At 47.3% G+C, this 26976-nt stretch overlaps 2 protein-coding genes across 5 annotated transcripts; one reads left to right on the plus strand and one right to left on the minus strand.

The window, feature by feature from the left end:
- The first annotated feature begins 1310 nt into the window (after nt 1-1310).
- On the plus strand, nt 1311-13111 carry ANKDD1A (ankyrin repeat and death domain containing 1A). Of its 3 annotated transcripts, XM_009903892.2 has the most exons (14): nt 1311-1551; nt 2299-2397; nt 3006-3104; nt 3279-3383; nt 4077-4175; nt 4588-4686; nt 5814-5912; nt 6254-6352; nt 6590-6688; nt 7588-7686; nt 9060-9155; nt 10276-10477; nt 11185-11316; nt 11525-13109. In XM_009903892.2, exons 1-14 carry the CDS (start codon nt 1366-1368, stop codon nt 11584-11586), a joined length of 1575 nt encoding a protein of 524 aa, XP_009902194.2. In that variant the 5' UTR covers nt 1311-1365; the 3' UTR covers nt 11587-13109. The 3 variants fall into 3 exon arrangements, with proteins under 3 accessions (XP_009902194.2, XP_054024713.1, XP_054024714.1); XM_054168738.1 differs by lacking the exon at nt 3006-3104 and having other exon boundaries at nt 11525-13111; XM_054168739.1 differs by lacking the exon at nt 1311-1551 and having other exon boundaries at nt 2391-2418.
- A 488-nt stretch (nt 13112-13599) lies between these two features.
- Nucleotides 13600-26312, minus strand: SPG21 (SPG21 abhydrolase domain containing, maspardin). Of its 2 annotated transcripts, none has more exons than XM_009903889.2 (9): nt 26227-26312; nt 22847-22942; nt 18562-18723; nt 17717-17797; nt 16963-17108; nt 16360-16468; nt 15785-15892; nt 14939-15079; nt 13600-13957 (listed from the first exon to the last, which is right to left on the minus strand). In XM_009903889.2, exons 2-9 carry the CDS (start codon nt 22907-22909, stop codon nt 13835-13837), a joined length of 933 nt encoding a protein of 310 aa, XP_009902191.1. In that variant the 5' UTR covers nt 22910-22942; nt 26227-26312; the 3' UTR covers nt 13600-13834. The 2 variants fall into 2 exon arrangements, with proteins under 2 accessions (XP_009902191.1, XP_054024715.1); XM_054168740.1 differs by lacking the exon at nt 26227-26312 and adding an exon at nt 23901-24317.
- Between the last annotated feature and the right edge of the window lie 664 nt (nt 26313-26976).

Raw genomic sequence — 26976 nt, forward strand, 5'->3', positions numbered from 1 at the left:
TGTCACCTGAAGAGCAGTGGCAGCAACATCTGCTTAGCTGAAATAGAAGATCTACTCCACTGAATAAGGCGGTGTGTGTGTAGCCATTGGTGTTAATTGACACAAACTCCACAGGTTTTTCCTAAGTGCTCCTGAATTTCCTCTCAAATGAAGGCTCCATGTGGTGTGGAAGTGCAATCCTGAACAGATGAGAACAGGGTCTCAATATACATTACAGAACATCCTATTCCTGCAGAAATCAATATCCAAATCCTGCTGCCCTCATTGTGTCAGCAAGTCCAACTGTCTTGAATGATCCTATATTGAATTAAGATTAGTGTTATTTGGGTTTTTCCTGAGCTAAACGTTTTTGTCTGAAGGTAAGTGGAATGGAAATTGGAGGATGAGGTTATGCCTCTGCTGCCCTGGGAGTCCATGGAGGGATGCCTGCCTTCTGTGCTCCCAGAGAGGAACAGGGTAGTGCTGTTTAGACAGCAAGTCTCCTGTTTATCTCCTAAGTATGGTGGAACAGGAATAGTAATGTTTTAATGCCTGTTGTATGGCGTGTGGTTAGTGTCCAGTCAATACACTAATACAAACTGAAGTTGCACTGAGCCTCTGCTACCCTCAGACTGCAGCTTGAGATCTGGAAAAATGTAGAAGAGAGCAGAGCATCCAAGAGAGCTCTCCAGCAGGATGTGACAGGCTGAGGGTCTGCCTGCCTCAAGCACCTCTTGAAAAAATTCTCAAAAAGCCCCAGGGCAGAGACAGAGTCACAGCCTGGCTCTGGTTTCTTGGCAGGAAGGTTTGTTCAATGAAGGAGAAGATTGCTGGGGCAAGGTTCAGCATGGAGAGTAAACATCCTTAAATTGTGCCTAACTGTGCAGGACAAATACTGCCAGTTGTAACAAATTATGCCCAGAACTGCCATAGTTTATTATGAGTTGCAATACTAATCAGAGGCCAGGCTAGCAGTTTGGTGCTGCTTTGCTGATTCAGGATGTATGGAGGGACACGGCAGGACCATGTGTAAAGGCCTCCTTGTAGAGCAGCAGGATGTAGGTGGGAAGGGATGGAGGAGTGGGTCTGGGTCTGTGTCATAAGCTGATAAGCCCACTGGCTCTGGGCCTCAGGCAATGCCCAGAGGACATAAGCCTAATGAATCAAAAAAGTTTTGGGTCTGGAGCAAGCCCATGCAAAGAAAGACACTGAACTGGAAGAGAAGCTGGTAGGACTGAAAGAGCACTGATGTGGCACAAAGGTGCTCAGGGAAGGGGAGATAGTGGGAGGGGATGAATCCAGCAAACATGCCAACATCTCTGGGGCTGGAGTTCTTGCTGGAAGAATCATTCTACAGTAATCCTTGGAGCCACTGGGGCTGGTGAGATGAAGGGGAGGTTCGTTGAGGCATGCTGCTCTGTGCTTCTTGCCGGCATTGTTGTAGTGTCCACTCTTCTGTCTGCTGCAGTGCTTCACTCAGAGAAGGAGTTCCATGATGCAGCGAAGCGGAATGACACGGCCAGGATGGAGGAGCTTATCAAGAGAGGGGTCGATGTCAAAGCCAAAAACACTGTAAGCCCAGGTTTCTTCCACCTCTGAATGATATGGCCAGGATGGGAGGAGCTTAACAAGAAAGGGGTCAACATTAAAGCCAAACCAGTGTAAGTCCAGGTTTTTGCCACCTCTGAGCAGCAGAAAGTGCTGAGCATGTGTTTCCAAACTGCAGCTCCTTAACACATCTTATCAGCTGCTTGTTTGGTCAAAGCTTTCAGATACAGCTCCCAGTGCTCAAGAATGTCTGTGGCCATTGAGCAGTTTCGCAACCCACTGAAACCCACAGCACTGTTATCCTGGCCAGACTGGAAAGTTTCAAGCACTGAGAGAGAGTGTGATCATTTATTGTTGTCTTTGGAGCCCGCGTGCCAGACACAACTGCAATGAAAGGCTTTGACTTTACTAGCTCTGTACACCAAGGTGGTTGGATGGACTTGGTTCCTGGTGCAGCTCTCCCCTTGTTGAGCAGGAGAGTCCTGGAAATACAGGGTGGAACCTGGCCCTGCTGTTTCAGTCTGTCCATCCCTGGATGTTTCTCATTGCTGTGTTGTTGTAGTGCAGTGCTGCAGTGTCTGAGTAGGTGGTGACTACCACCTGTCTGCATGACAAGAGAGCAAAGAGGCAGAGGGCTCTGCCCAAACAGAACCTTGCACAGTGTGTAGATTTCTGGCTCCATGGATGGCAAAGGAGACTTTGGCCTTCAGGAAGGCTGGTGGATACACACTCTGCATACATCAGCCTTTCCACTTCTTCTTACCCTTCCAGACAGACCGGACTGCCCTGCACTGGGCTGCGGGAGCAGGGAACGTGGATGCTGTGAGACTGCTCCTGGATCATGACGTCCCAGTGGATGACAAGGACAGTGTATGAAGGCAACTCTCCCTTGTGTGTCCTGCAGATGTGGTCTATCTGCAGTAGTGATCTGTCTGTGTGGGGTAGTGGGGACTGGGTGCTGGGCTGGCAGTTACTGCCTGCACCTTCGCCCTGGGTGGGGGGGTACAAGACATTGCTGTGCCTGGGAAGCTGCTGAAGCAGATACAGCACCTTTCTGGAGCAAGCCTTGTTTACAGATCTGTCTCTTCTCTGTCTTTTGGCCTTTTCCTTGGACAGTGACAGGGAAGTAGGCTGGTAGAATCTGTGAGGTTTTCCATACAGCATGGGCATGCTTGACTTCCAGTCATGTTGTTGAGGCTTGTGGGGAGGTAGTGACGGCCAGCAAGCTCACTCTCTCCCAGGCTAATGCTCACCATTGGCTAGAAAGTGGCAGTCAAGAGGCAGGTCTCTGCTCAGCTGCTGCAACCACCTGTGGCAGGAATAATAGTAGTTAAAGAAAGTGCTGCTAAAGAAAAAAAAAATCAGAGAAAAACAAAAGTATTTGGGAAAATTCATGAAGCTAGACGGACAGCTTCTCTCTATGGTGGGGATGATGGTGGCTGCAGTTTAGGTCTAAGCATCTCTTCTCTTCTGCCCAGTTTGGAATGAATGCTCTTCTCCTGTCTGCCTGGTTTGGCCACCTCCATGTCCTGCAGATCCTCATCAATGCTGGGGCCAAGACTGACTGTGCCAATAGGGTGAGAGAGTCTCCCTACCTGGGTCCACGATATGGCTCTAGACAGTGATGGGAGGGAGAGAAAGATGTGCAGGGAGGCATGGAATGGGTCTTTGTTAGCAGGAATAGGTTGTTCAAAGAGACTTTTCCACAGTCTTGGACTTGTTAAATGAGTGATCTTTTATCTCCTCTCCAGAATGGCAGGAACCTGCTCCACTGTGCAGCTCAGAGGGGACACATCCAGGTAATGGAGTTCATCATGGAGCACCTGGAGGACATGTGTGTGGATGAGACAGACAAGGTAGTAAGGCTCTTAAGTGCTTTGTTTCATGAGGGCTGATGCTTTGGTGAGCTTAGCAGGAATGTTGTCCTTGGTCTTTGGAAGAGACTCACGCTCATGTTACTCCCAGAAGCCCTTGTGCAGAGTTGGGCTTGGGGATGATGGAGGTTGTGGCTCTGGCCATGCTTTGACAGCTAGGACTCCCCAGTGTAGCCTTTTGCAAAATAAAGTCCTCCTCTCTTGCAGCTGATGCTCCAGGGTGTATTGTAGGTAAGCAGTAACCAAGGGTTACCAAGGGTAACTTGGGAGTTAAATGAGACAGCAAGAGATCTGCCTTTCCTCCAAAAGGGTTCTGAACCACTTGACAACTGGGGGCTCAGATAGTAATTATTTTTTTTTATCCTTAGTTGCTTTTAGCAAACTATTATCCTGTATTTATAAGAAACCAACACTGAAAAGATCTCTTTTGCACTGCTTGGAGTTGTTAGTCTCAGTGGACAGCTCTGTTCACCTTGTTTTGTTGGGGTCATCCCAAATGTTAAGCAGAATAAAAGTTGACAGTAGAATAAAAGTTGACTGTTTTTGAAGTGCAGCACTTTTTCCTCCCAGCAGAGTGGGTTTTCACCGAGGCATTATTACCTCCCTTGTAGCAGATGATGTAATCTTGTGCTGTCTGAGCCTTTCTGGACTGTGTTTCTTTGTTTCCTTTCAAAGATGGACAGAACAGCATTTCATCTGGCTGCAGAGCATGGGCAGCTGGAGGTGGTGGAATTCCTCATTCGTCTGGGATGTTTTCACAGCGCCACAGACAAGGTATGGGCACAAAACCACACAAAAGGGAAGTAAACACCAAGGATTAAAGGATGTGAAAGTCAGGGATCAGGATATTAAAGAAGGCTTATGCAGGCAATTGTAAGATGTTGTAACAATGGTTCTGGTATGTCAGGACTCTTCTTCTATCCACTTCCATGCCACTTGAACCTCAGTCCATGCTGGATTTTTCTCCAGGACTTTTCAGGCAGGATCCATAGCAGTATAGGACACACACCTCCAGTTGAAGGTAGCTGGGTTTCTTCCCTCCCTGCTATACCTTTAGAACACTATTTCAGACTTGTGCTACTGGTCACAGCCTCCTTTTCAGTCCTGCTGGATGTACTGTGTGTGAGGTTGTGGTATGTGAATGCTCACCCTCTGCTACACAATATGAAGTGGTGTTTACTTTCAGGAAGAAAACACAGCCTTGCATTTAGCTGCTAAAAATGGACACCTCTCTGTACTGCAGAAGGTTATAGATGTTGGAGTGGATCTTGATGAAAAGAATTCAGTAAGTACATTTGAATGAAATAAACCCCACATCAGTTTCATCCTTTACCTCTCCAGTAATGCCCTCCTGCCACAGACTCCAGGCTGAGTAGTGGCAGGTCTAGGAGAGAGCTGATTTTATCTCAAGCATACGTGTGTAAACGCAGGTCACATTTGCTGAGTTTTGGTGCAAGACAACATCCTTCTTGGACCAATAACCGGTTCTAAAGTGTTGCCATTCCTTCCTGCTCCATCTGCTGACCTGTCTTATCACTCCATTTAATCTCCCTTTCTCTCCCTGACCCTTGTACATTCAAGTGCCTAAACGGTTGTTGAGTGTGTTTTAAACTAAACTTGACTGTGCTTTATAATATTGACTTAGTCACTGAACATATGGACCTTCTGTTTGAAATCTCTCTTTGACACACCAGCTTTGGAAAATGATGTGGCTGGAACACAGTTAATGATACAGATAGCAAATATTGGCTTAGTAATGCTGTTATTTATTCCAGGGCACCCTCCCAGTGAACTTTATCAGCAATTATTTTAGTCTTACTTAGTTACTGTCTCTGAAAAGTGTATGTGATTGTGATTAAGATCTGAATGAAAGAAGAAACCACCTTGTGTGGTAACTGGTAGTGTTTGTCTTCCCTTAGATGAGCTGCCTTTTGTGCAAGGAGCAATAACAAAACCAAATGAAATCACTTAGGAATTCTGCTTGTTTCAGTTTTTTTGTAAAGAAATGAGCTGCAGCCCTCAAAAGGGAGAACCAGTGCTTGAGTGACACAGATTTCTTGTTCTGTCTATGGCTGTCTCTGGGCCTCTCCAGGAAAATTATTTGTCTCCAGTGTCCACAGGAAATCCTTTTTTTGTTTGCTAATGAACTGAAGAGAAGAGAAGATGGTGAACATAGTGTCTGCCTTCTGGGCCTATGGGCCAGCTGTTCCCAGTGGCATAAGGACAGAGCAGTACTGATCTGTTAGTGGTGGACAATTGTGTCCTTTGTTTTCATAACAAGTGGCTAGAGATCCCTGGCCCTCAGGATTGGTGTTTTAACACATCATGGATTCAGAAGATAGGGTAGAGACTTACTTGTTTTACTGACCTTGTTACAGAAATGCTGCTTGTCATCTTCTTTACCTTGTCCAGGAAGGACTTACAGCTCTGCACCTGGCTGCTGAAGGGGGTCACAGCGACTCTGTGAAGCTGCTCTTGGAAGCTGGTGCTGATGTCAATGCCCAAACCCAGGTGAGCTCTGTGGAGGTGATTCCATTTCCAGACATTGCTTTGTGGATTTCTAGCCAGATGTGAAGCTCCCAGTGAGGCCTCAACTGTTACTGGGGGGCTGTGTGGAGCCCAGCATTCCAGACATAGCAGAGGAAGCCCAGGGGAAAGTACATGAGCACCTCTGGAGGGTGAAGCTCCCTGAGACCAGTTTGGCTGTTGAGACAGTCTATGAATTTGTCAGGATAGGGACACGTGGCTCTTGCAGGAGGGAAGCAGGAAGATCTCTGTGGACATTCTGTAATAATTGCAGCCTTTGAGAAGAAGGCCTCATTAATACTGATCTCTTCTGTTGTGCCTCTCAGAAGAGGATGAACTGCCTTCATTATGCAGCACTGCACGGCTATGAGGAGATAGCCAGGATCCTCATGGATGCAGGAATCCACACAGATGCTGTTAATCATGTAAGCACCACTTAACTTTCTCATCCCTTATGGAAGGGCAAAGCTGCTTTGTGGAGCTGTTCAAGGGCACAAAGCAACTCTGCAAGGACCAGTGCTGCTGTTGGGGGGCTGTGCTTGTGGGCCAGAATCTCCAGACCAAGCTGGTAGATGGCTTAGAATTACATATGCTGGGTACAGCATCATCCTTTTGGTGCCATGAGCTAAGCTCTTCCTAAGTGCAGGGTCTTCTTCCCACAGCAAAATGCATCAGCAACACACATTGCAGTACTGCAGAACTGCCCAGGCATGGTCAAGCTCTTCATCGATGCAAAGTGTGACCTTGACATTGCAGACAACGTAAGACTGCAGCTTCTGTTCACTGTCTTTGAAATGTGAACCTGTTTCATGGGAGATTTGATCACCCTGGGGACAAGATCAAAAAGGACTGCTTTAGAATGGGGAAAAGCTGGAAGCACAGCTTTAGGAAATGTGAAACCTGTGAAATGATTCTGAGTGTTGCAGTGAGGTAATTGCTTGATATGGCTTTCAGCACATGGACTGTGCCACATCCCTGGGATCTGTGCACAGTGACATGGCATAGTCAGGCTCTCTCCTCCCTGCTGGAAGCATGTGGGAGGCATCTGAGGCCAGAAGGTGTTCTACAAAATGTCTGGGGGGCTGAGATGGGAGGCAAGCCTGGAGGTAGCTGGTTGTCCCAGCAGATTCTGTGAGTTTTGTGAATGAGGGCCTTTGTGTGGCTGTTCTAGTTAATTTCTGCTCTCTTAGAGATGAAATTGCCACATTTTGTGTTTGGTTTTAGTTGTTTCCATTAAGCAGCCCCAAGGTATGCACAGTTTACTGTGCACACAATTTAACCCAGTCCTTTGTCCCAGGAATTGGCACAGGTCCTTTCCTCCTTTGACCAAACCATCTGCCTACAGAAATTACTTAATGAACAGGAAATAATATAGTTCTAGAATTGACCCTGGGAAGCTTTATGGAACTGAAGAGGTTTCGTCTTTGGACAGAAATGTTATCAAGGAGGCTTCTTAGTGCTGATGCTTGAACAGGGACAGACCCAGCTCCAGTTGGAGGTGGGAGAGTGTTTGGCCCTCAGTTTAAAAAGGATAGAGGGGAAAGAAAGGCAGATCTGACAGCATCCTTACAACACTTCTTCCTGGGATTGTTCTGTCCTACCCTTCCAGTCTCACACTTATGCCCCTCTGAAATGTAGTCCTTCTACCCTCCTTCTGCAGCGGCAGCAGACCGCACTCCACATCGCTGCGGAGCATGGCCGGCAGGACATCGCTGAGATGATGCTCATCGCAGGAGCTAACCTGAAGCTAACAGACAAGGTGAACGTCTGCATGGGTTGAATAGATTCTGTGGAGGCATGGAGGGGATATACAGATGGTCTCCACCACTGGGTTGGGTTTCAGGTTTTCAGTGAAGGTTCAGAATAATATTAAATCTGGATGATTCCAGGGATAAAGCCTTGAAACACTGCTGAGTAGGTTATTTTGATGTGTTTTCCTGGTCCTCTGGAAGGTAGAAAAGAGTTCACCCCATGAGCAAACTTTCTCTTAAAGTTGTAGTTGCTCCTACTTCTGGTGCTATTGTGCACCATAATGATCTGGCAGTCTTGGCAGTGCTAACTGTTGGACTCAAGGATCTCAAAGCTCTTTTCTAACCTAAACAATTCCAGGATTATTCTTCTGGAATAATGATAAATAATGTACCTCAAGGATTACAGGACATGTGTTTTAATAGGTTAAAAATACTTGGTTGCTATAGACCTGGCACCACTGCCCAGGACTTTTGCCCTCTAATTAAATCACCAAAAGGAGTTTTAGAGGACCAAGCAAGTTGGTACTGACTGAAAGTTTGGGATGTGCCCAGAAGATGCTGAAGGGGCTTGGGCAGAGGTGAAAATTGCATCTGGCACTTGCAGTGGGCTAAAGCACTTTACAGACTCAAAGCCACCCAGCTGAAACAACCTCCTGGCTGCAGTGAGTGTTTGCCACCTTCCCACAGTCTGTGGAATCACACTGAGACTCAGCACAGGGAGCACACTCACACTTTTCTGTGTGAAATTTGGGTTCTGCTCACATTTGAGGCTAGAACTGTTCTCCCTGGCATGTTGAATGGCTGGGCTGGCTTGCTTTTCTTCATGCAACTTTCCCATCTTGCTCCTTTCTGCCACAGGCTTTTAGATTTACAAATGCCCCCTGCTCAATCCAAAATTATGTTCCTGTAAGGAGCATAGGTACACTTTCATGGTCACATCAGCCTGTGCTCCTGGGAGGCCATTTCTAATCATGCAAATGCGGAGCCTGTAAAATTAGTGAGGTTGTGTAAATCATCTCAGTTCCATGTGTCAGCAAACCTGCTGCACAAAAGGCTATAAAGTGCCTTGGATTGTGGCACTGAGGTCCACTGTGGGTAACAGAATATATTCCCACCCACTCCTGCCAAAGGGGCAGATCTCTGTGGAGGGAGAGGAGGTGCTGCAGAGCCTGGAAAATGGCTCCCTGTGCCCTGCGTGGGGCAGCTCAAAGCTAGCTCACATCCAAGGTATTTACCAGTGGAGAACAGGGGTCCTTTGTCCCAGTGGGGTGCATTGATCAAAGGCCATGCTGCCTGCAACTACAGACTGCCAGGGCATGCAGGTTGTACCTCCTAAGCATCCAGGATCTTTTGTAGCTCATTTTCCCTCTTCTCATTCCAGCAAGGGAAAACATCTCTGGATGTCGCCGTCCGAGGCAATCACATCAACTTGGCAGACATGATGATCAAAGCTGAGCGCTTTCACAAATGGGAAAAGGTGAACAGGTTACACCACCCACCCTGCACCTCCCAGGGCAGCTGTGGCTTTGCCCTCTCCACTGAGACTCCACATTAACAGCTGTCAAAAGGAAAAGAAATATAGGACATCCTGTGACAGGCTGCCCTCAGCTTTCATCACCTTATTTAAGAAAACCAAAAGTCCTCACCCTGCCAACAACATCTCCTTAAGGCTCTCCTATTGGAGATCCTTTTGCAGCTGTTCCCAAATCCCTGTGAGATAGCTTTAGTTCCTTTTCCCAGAAGGAGAAACTGAAGTACTGAGTAGGAAAATGCTTAGCCCAAGGTCACCAAACAAGATGTAGGGAATTTTTAGGCAGTGAAAGGGAGACATCTCTTGAGAGCAAGGCTGAGTATGAACCTGCAGTGTGCTCAGGTGGCCAAGACAGCAAAGAGCATCCTGGCTTGGATCAGCAGTAGTATGACCAGCAGGAATAGGGCAGGGATCATCCTCCCCCAGCACTCAGCAGTGATGAGGCTGCACATTGAATACTGGGTTCAGTTTTGGGGCTCTCACTACAAGAAGGACATGGAGGTGCTGGAGTGTATGCAGAGAAGGCCAGTGAAGCTGGTGAGGGTCTAGAGCACAAGTCTTCTGAAGAGCAACTGAGGGAAGTGGGATTGTTCAGTCTGGAGAAAAGGAGCCTGAGGGAAGACCTTCTGTGTCTCTACAACTTGCTGAAAGGAGGCTGTAGTGAGCTGGGAAGTCAGTTTCTTCTCCCAGGGAGCAAGTGATAGGAAAAAAGGAAAAAGCCTCAAGTTGTGCCAGGGAAGTTTTGGTTGGACATTAGGAACAATTTCTTCCCTGAAAGGCTTGTCAGGGCCTGGCCCAAGCTGCCCAGGTGGTGGAATCACCATCCCTGGAGGGATTTAAAAGCTGTATAGATGTGGTGCTGAGGTTTAGTGGTGGACTTGGCTGTGTTGGGTTATTTACAGTGTTTGTTAGCATGCTCCATTACAACAGAGTGAAATAAAGGGAATTCAAAAGTGTGGTGCCAGAATCAGCCCCCAGCCACCTGCAGCACCGAGGGTGTGGGAGGGTGCAGAAGGACAGGTGTGTCTGCAGCATCCCAACCAAAACCCCTGTTCTGGCTCTGCAGGACCACCTGAGCAGTGACTGCAACTCCTGGGTGGCAAAGCCCTTGAGTTTTAAGCAGGATCACAGGCTGGAAACGCAGCACATCCGCTCGGTCATGTGGAGATTAGCTACCAAGTACCTCAAACCTGGGGAATGGAAGAAGCTGGCACACTTCTGGAAATTCACTGATGCCCACATTCGGGCCATCGAGCAGCAATGGACAGGTATAAACCACTGCCCAGCTATTCCCCTTCGTGCACTTGGGCTGTGTTTCTAGCAGACAGGTCTGCAGTAATAGCAAAGCTTGAAGAAACCCAGATGTCTCATTTGAAACAACAACAAAAGTAGGTAAAACCAAAATCCTTATTTTGATAAATGTGAGTTATGTACACACTGGGATTTGTCTAGGAGTAAAGCACACAAGCAATGGGGGTTAGTGGTTTGTTGCTCAGTCGTTCTGAGGCATTTGCTAGACATGGGAGTTCTTGGCACAGTTCTTCTCCAGGACAGCAGAAACTTGCTGGGTTTACTTTTGACTTTTAAGGAGCTGAAGCAAGAGAGCAGCAAGGTCCCATTTAGCATTGAAGAGAGATGTTAGCAGAAGCAGGTTCCTTTTTAGAATCAGGTCAATGCTGACTCAGTGACTGCAGGGACTCCTGTAGTTTGTGTGATACAAGAGGCTATGCTGTGCTCTGTATCACCATGAAGGGCTGTCCGACAAGGCCAGGCTCACCCGTGGCCACTCTGTCCAGTTTCACACGAACACAGCAATCACAGCACAACCAGGAATTATGCTGAGCTGTACTTTAGAGCCTCCTAGTAAAACTCAGCGAGGAGGCAGAGTTGTCCAAACGCCCCAGTTCAGAAGTGGGCTCTGTCAGGGCCACACATGGTGAAGAGCAGGATTTTAGTTGTGGTTTGGTCTTGCCAGGCACCAAAAGCTACAGAGAGCACGGCCACAGAATGCTGCTTATCTGGCTCCACGGCGTGGTCACAGCAGGAGAAAATCCAATCAAGGGATTGTACGAGGGCCTTGTGGGGATTGGAAGAAGAGATTTAGCAGGTAATAACTTTTGTCTTCCTTCAAATAACACACTGAGCACGGCCTGAATTCTGGGGTTCCACAGAGGAATCCTGAAGTGTAAGCTCACTGCTCTGCCCCCTTGCTGCCATTACGCGTAATTCCTTTCTCTGCCTTTTATTTTGATCGAAGCACGCATCCTGGCACAGCTTGTCGCTTCCTGAGCAGCACAACGTTCTCTCTTTTACAGAAAGCATTCGGAAAAAAGCCAACGCCGACTCTGCCTCCCCTCGGAAGTGCGTGGCAATGTAACAGTGCGACGGCTCCGCTGGGCCCTTCAGCTGCTGCATCCTCGGCTCGTCTTGGAGCTGCAGGGGAAACCCCTGCCCTGCTGCTCCTCAGAAGGCAGCTGCAACTCAAGGGCTTGTCATCAACAGCTGGAATGGCTGCTGCTTCCTCCTTGGGCTGAAACGTGAGAGTGTCAGCAGACAGCCATGGTTTAAAATGCCTCTGTATTCAGAAGGGAGACTTGGCTCAGCTCTTGGGTGTGGTCTGCGTTCAGTGAATGAGCCTCACTGGTCAGACTGTGAGGGTCAGGAAATGCTGGGTTACTGTAACTTGTTTACATCACTTTTTTGTATACATTTTTTAACTGTCATTTTTTTTAAGTTATTGAAGGGAAAGCCTTTGTTTTCAGCAGTGTTCTTTACTTATTGGGGGGGAGGGGCAGCAGCATCTGTGACTTGTGTCCTGGATACGTTCCTTATTAAGGTGGGAATTTAAGGAGAAAAACCAAGACTCTTTCTGGAGGCTTGAGGCCTGTGATCTCTAATCTTTTGACTCTTCACAAAGTTTCGGAGAAAAACATTAACAAAGCCAAGTGCAAGGTCCTATATCTGTGTCAGGGCAATCCCAGGCACAAATACAGACTGTCTGGAGGAAAGAAAGTCGTCCTGAGGAGGAGGACTTGGGGGTGTTGGCTGATGAGGAGCTCAACATGAGCAGGCAAGGTGGATTTGCAGCCTTGATGCTACCTTGGGCTGCATCCCAAGCAGCATGGGCAGCATGTCAAGGGAGGGGATTCTCCCCTTCTAACCCTTTCTCATGAGATCCCACATGGAGTACTGTGCCCAGCTCTGGAGCCCCCAGTATAAGGACATGGAACTGTTAGAGCATGTTCAGAGGAGACCACAAAGATGATTAGAAGGCTGGAGCAACCTTTCCTATGAAGACAGGCTGAGAGCATTAGGCTTGCTCAGCCTGGAGAAGAGAAGGCTCCAGGAAGACCACATTGCAGCCTTCCAGTATTTCAAGGGGTCTGGAAAGGGCCTTTTTACAAAGACATGAAGTGACAGGATGAAGGGTAATGGCTTCAGACTGGAAGAAGCTCTATTTAGCTTGAAGGTGGTGAAGTACTGGAACAGGATGCCCACAGAAGTTGTGGAGGCTCCAACCTGGAAGTGTTCAAAGCCAGGTGGGATGATCTTAGGAGATGTCCCTGCCCAGAGCAGGGAACTAGAAGATCTTTAGGGTCCTTCCAAATTCCACAGTTGTTTCTATGACATACAGTCTGTAAGTGTACATGAACAAATGTACTGTTCAGACCCCAAACTGGTGACTTCTTTAATCCCCAGACTACAGTTTGAAAAGTGTGGTGAGAATGGTCATGGGTATCAATTCAACCTCTGACAAGGACAGATTTTCTTATGTACCCATTAGTCATGTAAAACATGGCATGTATTTTTCAGTGCTTCAAGGGGAAAGTAATGCCTGCATTTCAATAAATCCACATTTTGCCCTTAAAGGTGGAAATTTATCTTAGTATTTTGTAATAAAGAATGACTACAGGACTTTTACTTGGTGCTAAACCAGGGCAATGGGGTAGTTCAAGCTGGAGGTGAATTCCAGCAGAAAAGGTTCTCTTCACTTCTAAAGCTGTCTGTAGAGGCAGACCAGGACTGGAGTGAAGCACACACTGCTGTCCTCCTGTAGTCAAAACAAGAGTCACTTACTGGAAGTGTCCTTTTATTGAAAACCATTTTTAAGCAGCTAGAAAGTTAAAAATTGAAGTGCTTTATTTCAGGTAGAAACTAACTTACAACACAACAGATGAAGCGAGGAAGGGATGGCAACATTGGCACTTGAACATCTTTTAAACCAAAGAGTCAACAAAAATAGAGGTCAGCTTCTAAGTACACAATTGGCATGTGGCAATATATACAGCTGAGTGGAAGTATAAAAAGAAATCTTGTTCTGTGTAAGAACATGAGAGTGAGGACTTTGGTAGCAAAAATGTCTTTGTTTCTTTCTTTTTTTTTCCTTTTCTTTTTTTAAGTGTAGTCTCCAAATGTGTTTCCTTGAATTCAAAGACTAAAAATGAAGCAGATCTATTCCATCACACTGCTGGGTAAGCATCTCTGGGTCCTTCACTGACCATCGACCCTGTTGGAATCACACAGTGATCATCGGCTAACACTAGGAGAAAGGCAGAGTGGGAACAGTTGATTGTACACAGGAAGACCACCAAACTGATGCCTTGTTTCCACCAGCACTCCAAAACCTACTGCTCTTCTTGCTCGTTGCTGGTGTGAAGGCTGATCTTCTGGACTTCCAGCTCTTCTGCACTGACCATGGCGGGATCGATGGCTGCGTACCGGGTGCCGTGGAACTGCAGCAAATGGATCTGTTGGACATGGGAAACACTAAAACGGGTGTAGAAGCACATGTGTTTGGTAAAAAAGAAACATTCCTTCCAAGAAATTTTTGTGAGGATGGACTTGTGGCTCTGGAGGACAAGAATGCCAAGAGAGGACAGAGGAAACAGCCAACAGTTATAGTATAGTTTGGGTTGGAAGGGACCTTTAAAGGTCATCTAGTCCAATCCCTGTGCAGAGAGCAGGGGCTTTTTCAACAAAGCAGGTTGCTCAGAGCCCCATCCAACCTGACCTGGAATAGTTCCAGGAATGGGGCATCTACTCACCTCTCTGGGCAACCTGGGCCAACATTTCACCATGCTGCATAGAGACATTTCAAATCATGGAGCAGATGGTAGGACCTGGCTAGCACACTCAAGCATTGGCATGCTCCTCCCAGGTTTATCTTCAGCAAGCCTGTTTTTACCTCCTTCAGATCTGGTTTAAAGCTCTTCCAATGAGCCCTGCTGACTGCCTCACAAAGATCCTTTTCTGCCTTTGAGAACAGTGCACCCTGTCTGTTGCCAGCAGGCCTGGTGTTGTGTAGACCAACCTGTGATCAAAATCCCCAAAGTTCTATTTGTGACACCAATCCCAGAGCCAGGTATTGATTTGCTGGCTCCAGTTACTTCCCTCCTCATTCCCTGCAACTGGGGGAGATGTAGGAGAACACCACTTGTGCTCCTGACCCCATAACCAGGTGCAAGGCATGGAAGTCTCTCTTGATTGCCCTTGGACTTACTGCAGCTTCATTGCTGCCTATGTGTTAAAAAATAAATAAATAATTAAATCAAGGATGGTGTACCCAAAGCCAGCCCTCCATGAACATGGCTGCTGATTCTGTGTCAGTGATCTAGCAGCCAGAGCAAACAGAGCTCAGGCAAGTTAAGAAGAGCAAGCACAGAGAAGGAGTCTCCTACTGCGGTTCAGCTATACCTGTTAGTGGATTGGGTTGGAATACAGAGACTCACTTGAATATAGAGGTTGACCTCAGCACTCCTGCAGAGATAGGGGAAGTTGCCTCCTGTTTTGAGATGAGCTCTTCTGGCATTAGGGTAAAGCTTATACATTTCTTCTTTTGCCTCAGTTGAAAGCGCGCTTTGGTCAAACACCTGCAGGAGGAGACACAGCAGTTAGTTCTGAACCTGACCACATGAAATCAGTGCTGCTCCTCAAAGCAGTTCTCAGCTTTGCTTGTTCCACAAGCACAGTGGGCATGGACAGCCAGAAAGCTAACGCTGCATGCCTAAGCATATGGCTGGGATACTGCACGGAATACCCAATTCATGCCGTAGCACAGGACCAGTGTTGCCCAGTCAGTAGAAGGCTCATCTAAATATGAAGCTAGATGCTGCAAACAGGATCACAGGATGTTAGGGGTTGGAAGGGACTTCTGGAGATCTTTGGGTCCAACCACCCTGCCAGAGCAGGACCATAGAATCCAGTGCAGGTCACGCAAGAATGCATCCAGAAAGTCTCCAGAGAAGGAGACTCCACAACCTCTCTGGGGAGCCTGTTCCAGTGCTCCAGTAAAGAAGTTCTTCCTCATGTTGAGGTGGAACTTCCTGTGCTTTAATTTAAATCCATTGTCCCTTGCCCTGTCACAGAGCACAAGTGAGCAGAAGCTGTCCCTTCCTTCTTGATCCCCAGCCCTCAGATATATTTAGATCCCTTCTCGGTCTTCTCTCCAGACTAAAAGCCCCAGGTCTCTCAGCCTTTCCTCACAAACACTCAGCTGCTAACAGAATATTCAGGGCCCATCTACCAAGGGGAGAAAATGGTGTTTAAATGAAAGGATGAGGTTGAGTTTAACTTACATCCATAATGGTTACAGGGATGTCTCGAATTTTATGAGGTTCTACATAGGAGTTCTGGCAGTTGAGGGTAAGTCTTGAAGCAAGCTCACTCTGGCCCAGACTCTCCAGCTTTCAGTAGAGAGAAACACTGATTAGCAACATATTGCACTGCAGGACATTAATGCAACAGTAACAATACAGCCAAAGAGAAGTTAATTTTAAAGGGACACAACTACACTGCAGATGAAAATTAAGAGTTCCAGCTTGTTATTACTCTGTGTGAGACAAATGCTTATAACATGTTCTGTTTGCTGCTCCTGCCTCTAAAGCATGGCTTGCAAATGTATCCCAGCACTTTCTCCTCCTCCTCAATTTCTTAACTTCCTCTGTTCTGGGTTACATAAACAGAACTGTAAGGTCACAGCGCTGGTCAAATCACTGGGGCTGTGACAGTCAGCACTTGATAAGGATCCACTCCTTACTCCTCCCCTCTGGGTAAGGGTATGAAGAAAGCAGCAGAAGTATCTACAGCTTCCTGCTAAGCAAACCTTCTAGAGAGATGGATATCACAGCCACCAGAGGACACAGCTACCTACCCTGTCCACCATGAAGTCAATCCCGTCGGCCATCTCGGGATCTAGAGGACCAGATGCAAAATTCCCAAGGACAATTTTTTTCAGCATAAAGGCAGGCATCAGCCAAAAGCTAAAACAGAAACAAGATGTAACAATCTTCAAGCACTCAGGACTCCAACAGTAAGATGCTCTGCTGCAAGCACTCCCTTTCCTTGTATTGACTTTGTGCTTTAGCTTCAAATGAAGTCCTGAAGGAGCTTCAAAAGCACAGAGAAGGAAAACCTGGCAGTTAGGTCCTTGAAATGCTCTGGGAAGAGTCTTACTTTGCAAGAGTGGATTTTAAACATACCAATAAAAAACTTCTCTCACTCTAAATGGGTGTTGCTAGAAAACAGAGTTCTTAAATCTAACCACACATCTGCAGAGGATCAAACTCCACACTCCCAAGTGGGAAATTTTCCATTTTACTCATGGTGTGGCTTTAAAATCCCAAATAGTCCATCCTGCACCTTCCTCACCCAGGCTGGAAACAGGTTTGCCACATGCCCCAACCAGCTCAGTGTCACAGTTCACTGCAAAATGCTTAATGGTACAACTCTGATCGCTTGTCTTCATCTTCCTTACCTGTTTGCTGTCCATGTCTGATTGAAGATAGAAGTGTCACTAAAGGAATTGCACAAGATCAGAGACTGAACTCTGGGAGATTTGTGTGTGTACTCTGCAAATTTCTGAGCTAGAAATCCTCCCAGGGAAGCTCCAAAAAGGTGAACCTAATTCAAGAGGGAAAAAACCAAACCAAACCAAAAACCAAACACAGATCACGTTACACTTGTGAAATAAGTGACCTCTAAGCATAAGGTTTCATTGCAAAAATAAGTCAGTCAAGTCCTACCCTGCCCTCATAACCCAGTTTTTTAGAAGAATAAAGCTCTTTTATTCAGCTTCTGGTCTTGTGTGTGATATAAACATGATGAATATTGAAAGAAGGAAGCATTCCAGCACATCAATCCAATTCTGTTTGCTTATCAAGCTTAACAAAACCCTCCAACATTTCACTTGTGTTCAACAGCTAGCCAAATCCAAGACATTTCATTGTGATATTCCATGAGTTAAGAAGGATAACTTCCATGGGATGTCATTACAAACTAGTTAAGCAATACAATTTAATAGGTTTATTAAGTTAAATTTAAGCCAAGTATGACAATCTTCAAGGGTATTCACCTTCAAAACCAAATGGTTTCAGAAGCAAAATTGCAACAGCCTCTTCATTTACAGGCTGCATTTTGGTGTCATATTTACACACTTGCTCTTAAATGAGACTCTTTCAAACATTAGGTTTTTATGGTAACTGTCCATTCCCCCAGCTTGCAGCACTCACTTTATCTAGCTGAAGGTGGTCTAACAGTTTCCTGAACCCATCGCAGAACTCGAGGTGATCCCAGTACACTGGATACTGCAACTAAAAGAACACAAACTTAAAAAAGCTGGTCAAGTCATACCAGTTCTCACATTAAAGTGTTCCAAGAGCAGCAACCTGCCTTTCCTGTACCATGGAGTTCCTCAGCAAGGTGCCTACTGGCACAAAGACCTGCCCCCCTTGCACAAAAATACACAACTGAAAGCAGCACAAGTTTGTTGGGGAGAACGCAGCATTTGCTTCCCTCTGTACTCAGGGGGAGAAGAGTGAGGCTGGAGTGATTTGTCATTGATTCCACAGCAGGCAAAGTTGGTACAGAAACCACTGACTGCTGTGAGAGGAACAGCAATGCTCCTAGGGTCATGCTGTTAGCAGAAGTGTCGTTACACAAATCAATTGTGTCAGTGAAGCCACAAAGCGGCATGCTGTGAGGATTTAAGGAGTGACAGCACTGGCAGCTATGCAGGCTAAAAACCAGGTTATCCACCATCCCCAAGGCAAAACAAACCCCCTGAACTTGCCTCATGGCTAGCAGATCCAGCTGGAGGCAAGATGACTGGTGTCCAGGGCACACAGGGGAGAACACAAGCTGAGAAGTTAATGATGTGCATGCATAAGGCTCTGGGTAAATGAACATAGAGCAAATTTCAGCCTGCACCTGCATGCTGCACACTCTGGAGTGCAACTTCACATCAGGTTTTTGGTGGATTTGCTTAGCCAAACGAAGCTCATCTTCATTATCCAAGCTTTGATTAGAGCAGCAAGCACAAGTACACGAGCTTTGACACAGGGCTGAGAATACTCACAGCAATAACTCTGTAACCCCATCCAGTCAGTGCCAGAATTTGCTGGAAGAACACATCTGCAGTTCCACTTACAGGAGGGAGAAAGATGAGTGGGCACCGAATGCTCCTCGGTCCTGCATCATACAGTGACCAGACTTTACTGTCATCATCATCTACTATTATCTGCAAGAAGAGAGGCATGGTGGGGAAAAGAAACACAAGACAAATGAGGCTCTCCAGCCAGCTTCCAGCACTCCTTCTACAAAATTTCTGTCATGCAGTAAATGCTGCAATACTCAAGACTCCTTTGAACAAGGCTGTCTTTTACTCCTCTTCCCAAAAGCTTTCTTCTAAGGCTGTTTACTAACTGGAATTACAATGTCTGTGTGGATACAGCTGGAGCAGAACTGCAGCCATGCACTTGCAGACCTAAGGCTCAGTGTCGGCTGACATGAGCTGGATAACAAGCACCACACCTTGAGAAAGGATTCACCATGCTGCCATGACCCAAGAGGTCAGTTCTATGCACTGGAAGCAGTAACTGTAGGCTGGAAGAGCCAGCACTGCCCCTGGGGATAGCTTTCAAACAGTCATCAACACTTATATTAATCAGGCAAAAGATGTTAGGGGTCTGGATAACAGGCAAGCCTCCTGAATTAAGCAGCTAACACCACACGTTATTGATCTGAAACAGTTACAGCTGTCTGCCAGAGACAGAGGCACACACAACTCCCAAGGCAGCACTGCAGAGCTGACCTGGAAAGAAAAATGCTTCCATCATCTGGCAGCATCTTGGGAGCATCCGGCATGCCTAGGACAGGAACTGGCTGAAGCAGACCATTCACAGGTGAGCTGTGATCCTTTATGAGCAGCTCCTCACACAGTGCCCACAGAATCACAGAATTGTTTTGGCTGGAAGAGACCTTTAAGATCATGGAGTCCAATCATATGGACTGCCAGCTCACCACTAAATCATGGCTTTCAGCACCACGTCTACACAGCTTTCAAATCCCTCCAGGGATGAGGACTCCACCACTGCCCTGGGCAGCCTGTTCCAGGGCTGCACAGCCCTCTCAGGGAAGAAGTTGTCTTTCCTAGCAGTGCTGGAGCCTGACTTGTTTTCACAGGGCCTGTTCCACCAGCAAACTGGTTGACGGGTGCTCTTTCAAAGCTCCACAACCCAGCAGAAGCGTGCAGCTCATATGAGATCCATGAGCACAAACCTCTGGGGAAAAGCCTGTGGGAATCCATCTCCTCTCTGTCAAGGTTTTAGAGCTTTTTGAAGAGTGATATACAAGCACAATTCACTCTTCCATCACAGCAGCTAAGCTGCTGAGGGAATGAGAGGAGAACGGCATATCACGAATCAGATTTGCTTGACTAACAAATCTGCTTGTAATAAAGCCAGTATTGCAGACTCTGGGAGCATGTGAGGAATCACATGATGCTGCTGTTCTGTAAAGTCTTTACAAAAATAAAGATCACATACCAGAGCTTCCTGACCACTGAAACCAGTTAAACTTTAAACAAAAAAAACCCCAAAAAACTAGCCCTTGGTACTCAGCTCCAGAGCTCCAGGCCTCACTGCTCTCAGCTGTCATTCCATCAGAGCGGCTGTTGGTGGCTACTATGAAGTGTAACCTTTGAGGAGTATTTCCAAAGGTGAACCATACCCCTTGAAGTCACAAAACCAAAATTAGTTCATTTCTGGGGAACTGAGGCTCAGAGATACCATTTCTTTCCTTAAATCACAGAAAACATCCAGTTGGAAGAGACCTCAAAGATGATCCAGTCCAACCTTCAACCCATCCAGATGATGAATCAATGAGTTTAGATAATATGATTTCTAGCCACACATTGGACAGTTTAACTCCAGCACCCAGACAAGGCTAAGTGCTGGGCAGACAGCAGTGAGGTTAACTGCTCAGCTGGCAGTCACCAGTCACCTTCTTGTTCAGATGGATCAATCTAGAACCCTAGATTACATAAAGGGTAAAATCTGCACAGCCCTGAAACAAGGGGCAGTACTTATTCCCCATGTTTAGCAGAGCCAGGGTGTCCCAGTGAGGACTTTTGAAAGGACTTTTATCACAGCAAATGGAGGCTGACAGGCAAAGCTAAAGACTCAGCTTTAAAATGTTCTTTTCTGTGCTGTACTTCCTGTATCTGACAGGAGCAGGAAGGGTGATGGAGCTGTGCATTTCCTGCTCTGTCAGAAGCAGCATTTTAGCTTGTTTTCAAACAAAACAGCTGTGGCTCTGCTTCTTTAGGTCAATCTGACAGCAGTGATGTGTGCTCACCAGCAATAACAGTGGTTACTCATTCCTTCCTCTGTATTGCAGGTGCTTCACCTACACTTCAGGGGGGGATAACACAAGCAAATGTATTCCTGAAGACTGCTCCATAGATTAATGGCATCTTCAGACTGGGGGTGGGGGGAGTGGTTGTTTGGTTTTTGTTTGTTTTGGGGTAATTTGGGGTTGTGTTTTGGTTTGTTCTTTTTCCTCCCCTCTCCAGAAGCCAGGACTAATTTATTTCTACTTTCTTTATACCCCACACTCGTCACTATAACATCATTTTATCAGGGAGTCACTCAAGAGGGTCAGGTATTCCCTAGTCTGAAGGTCACCAGGTCACCAGCAGCTTCAGTTTACACATGTCTCTGTTTATGAAATGCTGAGCAGTCAGCAGCAGCTGCAGGCAGTGGCTCCTGGCACTGAGCTGCAGTGTCACACAGTCCCCGTGGCAGCAACCCCACGCTCTGTTGTAATCACAACCTCCAGCTCCTTCCATTTATCCTACAGCATCCCATAAAGCAGCACCTCAGACCTCCCTCACCCTAAAACACTGCCCTGGGCTTTGAAACCAACAGTGTGGCACAAACAGACTCAGCAGATCTACTGCTGGCCAGAAAGAGAGAAGCTGGACAGCCAGGGCCGAGGCAATGGATCTTTCTTATTTACAGAAGACAAACTGGCAAAAAAAGAATGAGATACTCTGAAAATCCTACAGCCCTTCCACAAGGTAATTTCTTAAAGAAAGCAACATATCACTCAGTGGAAACAATGCTGGGCAAATTTAAGCTTTGCTCCTTAGGTTGGGGGACACAGTTGGGCCCTTTGGTTTGATGTTGAAAGAGGTAATGCTGCTCTTACCTCTGCTGCCAGCACCACCCTATGCTCCTGCAGCCTGTACAGCTCCCCAGATTAGGGAGCTGAACCAGCTGGAAGGCAGCCTGGCTCAAAACAAACCATATACCACCACCCCACACCCCCACAAAGCTGTCCAGGTCATTGACTGCTTGGCTGCTATGGTCCCATGAGCAACCATGCTTGCAGGAGCAGCAGCCTGGGGTTGGGGGGAAGGTGAGACTGTCACTCATTCTGGCAGGAGCCTGGGCTGCTGCTGCAGGTTAGGCTGTAACCACAGCCTCAGAAAGCCTTGCCTGCACAGGTACACATGCCAGCTGGCCCAGGTCAGGAGCTACCTACTCATAGTAGTGCACTCCATACCCTCTGCCAGTCAGTAGAAGCTGGAGTACTACACATCTCAAATACTCTCCTGGGGTTTGGTGAAAGGAGATGGAGATATCCCAGGGGGAGAGGAAAACAGTTGAACAGTGTTATCAAGCAGAAGACATTGTTCCAGGGCAGGTTTAGTTTGAACATTACAAGAAACTTCTTCACTGAAACAGGCTCCCCAGGGAGGTGTTTAAAGGATGCAGAGATGTGGTGCTAAGAAACACAGCTTAGCACCAGACTTGGTTGAGTTAGATAATGGCTGGACTTGATCCTGAAGACCTTCCCCAACCCAAACAATTCTGTGATTCTCTGACAGCTAAAGGACACACAGTGGAAGAAACTGTTTGTTTTTCTCCAGTGTGGCTAAAGCATCCCTCTACTCTCAGGAACCCTGCAAGCAGCCCAGCTGATGAAAGCTGCCTTCAGATGCTCTGCTTCGGTCTGAGGACAATGGATAGCAACTGTGGAGGCAGCTTGCAGCTGGCCAGCTGTTCTGCCTTGGCACACAGGCAGCTCCACAAGAGGCCATACACATGGTCCCCATCACATGCCATTTCCTCTGGGTCTTCTCAGGCATGGCTGGCACCAGGACTCCAGGCACTGCTCACAGCTGTGAGCCTCTCTGCTCCCCAGCACCGTATGAGGAAGTGACCTCTGAGAGACATGTGAAAATCAAGAGTGTGCTTCCTGCAATCACACAACACAGGGCACAACAGCTCAGGAGACAAGCCAGGGCCCCTACGACAAAGCCGGAGGAGCCTGAAGTCAACGACAGCTGTACGCACCTTTTTAAGGGGAACTGTGCTTCTGAACCAGTTGTAGTCTGGAGAGACTTTAATCTCTCCCATGATGTTTAGAAAAAAAACTCAGTTTAGGTCAGCCTGGAAAAAAAAGAGAGACAAAGGTAGAAATCAATACAACAACTTTCCTACAGGCACCGTTTGAAAGCATTTGCAGAAGTGAGTTTGCTCTTATCAGCTGGTTGTGCTACCTCTGTGTCACACCAAGTTTACTTACCCTCAGTTTTCACCACAAACCATTTAATTATTCTCCCAAGGGGCAGTCACCTGACTGCTGTACAGTACCTTATTATGAAACGATGAGGCTTTTGTAACAGTATTCCCTTGTAACAACTGTGTGGGCTGGCCCTTGAGTGGCCTAAAAAGCTACAGCACTTTTCCAGTTTGTTTTTAACTTCCAAACTACTCCAAATTTTTATCCAATAAATCCTCTCAGCAGTTCACACAACAGACTTGCAGCATTTCACAAACCTACTGCCTGAGTATTCAGACCATGCTCTCCCACCTCAGCCTAACTGACCCAAAGGAGTCCCACAGCACAGTGGGAACATCAGCTGACTGAGGCTTAATTTACACAAGAGCACTGAGCTTTTAATTCAATCCACACAGAAGCTGACTCTTGTCAGGAGTCACCAACAAAGGTGTCTTTGAAGCACACCAATTAACACAGAACAAATTGATTCAGAGTTGAAATGCCACAAAATCACCCTGAAGTTGGAATGTCCTAGCTACACAGTGAGAGGGTCTTGTAATTCTCCACTTATCTGTAACAAACACTCAAGTACCCTCTAGCTTTTAACTATTTGAAAGCAGCAAGACACTATCACCTTCCATTTGTACAACACCTGGTATCAAACAGCTTTGAAACCTGCAGACTCAAGAGCTTCACCTTGAAAGCCAACTGCCTCAGGAGATTACTTTCATGCATTCACACACAGCAGCAAGTACAATCAAACAAAGCAACTTTTGCTCTTGCTACTTCACAGTTGCCAAGTACAAATCAATAGGTTTTGTTTCTTAATTCTTAATAAAACCAGACCTTGGTATGTTCTGAGTCAGTTCAATTCATTCCTCCCAGCAGGAAAGCTGATGATGTGCAGGCTTAACTAGCTTACTGGGTTACAGATGGATTAACAGTTCGTTACAATTTCCTCATCTTTCACTCTTTGTTTGCTTTGTCTTCATTTAGTTACTTCCAAGCACAGAAAACGTGGACTTTAAAAGAGAAAGTACTTTCTAAATTGCAAGACAGCACACATCTTCCAGAGAGCATGTGATACACCTCTCGTGCTCAGCAAGGGTTTGAGGGAGGAAATTCAGCTGCACGGCCATTGTTTCAGCTTTGTGTAGCTCTGGTTTGGTGCTTGATCATCTCTTCTGCTCTTTGTCAGTCTGGCAGCAGGTAAATGCACAGTGGAGGTAAAAAACATCTCTTCTAGCAGCCTGCAAGGCAGAGCAGGCACAGAGATGTGTTACTGGGCTAAGGGAGGCAGCTGGGTCCTTAGAGAGACAGCAGCTTAGTCTAATTCCTTTCCATAACCATGCATTAAACGGTTATCAAAAAGCTTTTCAGCAAACCACAGTGTGACCAAATCACAGCAGAAATAAATTACAGCAAAAGCTTTAAACCAAAACATTCTCCTTGGGTGTCATATTACAGCAGGGCCAAGAAGCACAAGTCATGGTCAGGCCTCCCTGCACTGGGCACTGTGTAGACACAAGAAAGCAGGAAGAGGCCTGCTAATAATTTGGGTGGTCATAAAGGGTTGGCAATCTCTTACCTCTGTGATCACCTCTTTTTCTGCCACCCCAGCCCTTCAGCACCATCAAACTAATTTTTGTGGGCTGGCACATCCCTTGGGAGCACAGACCTGTCTATTGTTAGGACAGGTAAGGAAAGGGCATGATGCAGATGAACTTTGTCCTGTCAGTGTATCTTGGCTCACTCCAAAGTAGGCTAAGAGTCCATCTGAAATCCAAATTGTGAGCCTTCCAGTTCACCTCTCACCACTCATGGAAGTGAATTGCTGGTCACCTGGGTAATGTCCCCCAGCTCCTTGCTAGCTCATTTCCCCCAGCTCCTTTCTTGCAGGGATGCCTCTGTGACCACCACTCCCAAGGACTGCCCCTCTTTTAAAGCAAGAGTAAACAGTTTTTCGTTAACTACAGAAATTTTTTGCTGAAGGCAAGGTCCTATTACTGAAGCATTAAATTTGCACACACAAATACTCACGTCAACAACTATGTTATTTTCCAGCCACAGAAAAACTGGACCATGAACTCGAAACAGGGAACCAGCCACTGAAGGGAACACAAAAAACCTGATGGTGTTCATGCCCTAAAGACCCAAGTTTTTAGCAAAACCAAACAAGCTGAAGAACTCTAACCTCTTTAAAACAATTGCTCTGAAGGAAGAATCAGCTACGGATGTGTTCAAAGCACTCGAGATTATTCTCCTTTTGAGTTACCCTACTGCACCACTGCCACGGTTTTTTGCTCATTACTGATTTACTAAGACTTTGATCCTGCCACTAGAGAGGAAAGCCCTGTCAAAGCAGATTAGATGAGCAGAAACTCTCATCTCTCTCCCATGCCATGTCCCCACGAACCAGTGCTGCTGCGCAGACGCTCTCCCACTGCACTAGCAACGCAGCACCCACTCCCACGGGCCAAGAGACCTGAATCAGCAACACCAGCACCAAGAGCCGATGGGGGCTGCAGGCAAACACCAGAAGATGCAGGGGAGATGTCAGAGCTACGGGGGGATTATGAAAGCCAAACACATGCAGCAGAGAAGAATTATGGATAATTGGGACACAGCGGTAGCGATTTTGTCTCATCCTCAGCGCTGTTCCCACTAACTCTGACCCAGCCTGCCCATCGACTCCAGCCTCTGCTCAGTACCTCTTTCCCCAGCCAGAGGTTTGCAGAAAGGAGACCAAGCCCCATTCAGCATCCCCAGCTCAGCCGCTTCTCCCCCACAGCGGACTGAGGCAGCCCCTTCTCCAGAGAGTCCCCCCAGGAAGAACTCGCAGGGCTGAACTTTGCGTTCCTTGCAGGACCGAGTCCAGAGCGCTCCTCCTTCAGCCCAGGGCCCCTGAGGGGTCGTGATAACCTTCCCCCGGCCCGATGCCTACTCATAGCCCCCCGAGACCTCAGGCACAGCCTCGTCCATGGGTGAAGCTGTACCAGAGCCTGAGAGACATACACACACCGGTCTCTCCAGGGCCCTCCGGTCTCCTCAGGACCACCCAGCCCCTGAGAGCCCCCTCCCCGGTGCGGGGCCTTGAGAAAAGGGACAAGCCTGTCCCCACAGCGACAACGCCCCCCACACAAGCCTTCCCCTTTCGCTTCTCGGCCCTCACCGGCTCGGCTGTGCTGGGCGCGGCCCGGGGACAGTGGGGACGAAGAACTGCCGCTCTCCTCCTCCCCCGGCGCGCCCAAGCCGGGGCACCCGCCGCCGGACGCCACTTCCGGGTGATGCGCCCGCGGTGGGCACGTGACCGCGAGGAGGAACGAGAGAGAGGCGGAAAGCAGGCCGCCGCCATTACTGCCGAGGCGGAAGTAAGCGCCTCGGGCACCATCGCCACCCAGGCAACAAAGGCACGTACTGTCGTTGCGAGGCGGTGATTGGTCAGCAGGCTGTGAGGGGGCTGCGGCCGCCATTCGTGTCCCTCAGACCGGAGCGTATGAAGTGGTGATTGCTGGTGTTGTCCGGTTCTTCACAGAATTTGGGTCAGGCCTAGAAATAAAGGCATGGCAGCGCTCTATTCCGCTTTCTGCCTCCGCTGTGCTTGTCGCAGGTGTGACAATAACCGACCGCTGCCATCCAGCGGGAGAGAGCATCATGGTTTTGATAGATAGGGTAAATCCCGAGTGATCTCAGCGAAGGCACCGTGTGTGAGTGAAACGACGTGTGCTCAGCTCGGGACCTGACTTTAAATACAGGAGGCTTTTTTCAGCCGCATTTATCGTGGATGTTTTCATCGTAGAACCCTTTTGGTTGGAAAAGACCTTTTAAGATCATCAACCTTTAAAAAGGCTGAATTCAAGGCTGTACTAAAGACGGAGTTGCATAAGGTCAGATAGAAAGTACAATAGCACAGCTTGCCTTT

The sequence above is a fragment of the Dryobates pubescens genome, chromosome 17 (genome assembly GCF_014839835.1).
Source record: "Dryobates pubescens isolate bDryPub1 chromosome 17, bDryPub1.pri, whole genome shotgun sequence".
NCBI classification, from domain to species: Eukaryota; Metazoa; Chordata; class Aves; order Piciformes; family Picidae; genus Dryobates; species Dryobates pubescens.

Bases quoted from the DNA above. Each gene is read 5' to 3' on its own strand.
- ANKDD1A (XM_009903892.2), top strand. From the start codon at position 1,366: ATGAAGGGGAGGTTCGTTGAGGCATGCTGCTCTGTGCTTCTTGCCGGC. The intron at 1,552-2,298 runs GTAAGCCCAGGT...TTACCCTTCCAG, and splicing joins ATGTCAAAGCCAAAAACACT to ACAGACCGGACTGCCCTGCA. The intron at 4,176-4,587 runs GTATGGGCACAA...GTTTACTTTCAG, and splicing joins TTCACAGCGCCACAGACAAG to GAAGAAAACACAGCCTTGCA.
- SPG21 (XM_009903889.2), bottom strand. From the start codon at position 22,909: ATGGGAGAGATTAAAGTCTCTCCAGACTACAACTGGTTCAGAAGCACA. The intron at 17,798-18,561 runs GTGAGTATTCTC...GTGTTCTTTTAG, and splicing joins GGGGTTACAGAGTTATTGCT to TTGCAGTATCCAGTGTACTG. The intron at 13,958-14,938 runs GTGAGTCTCTGT...CATGTCCAACAG, and splicing joins AGGTCAACCTCTATATTCAA to ATCCATTTGCTGCAGTTCCA.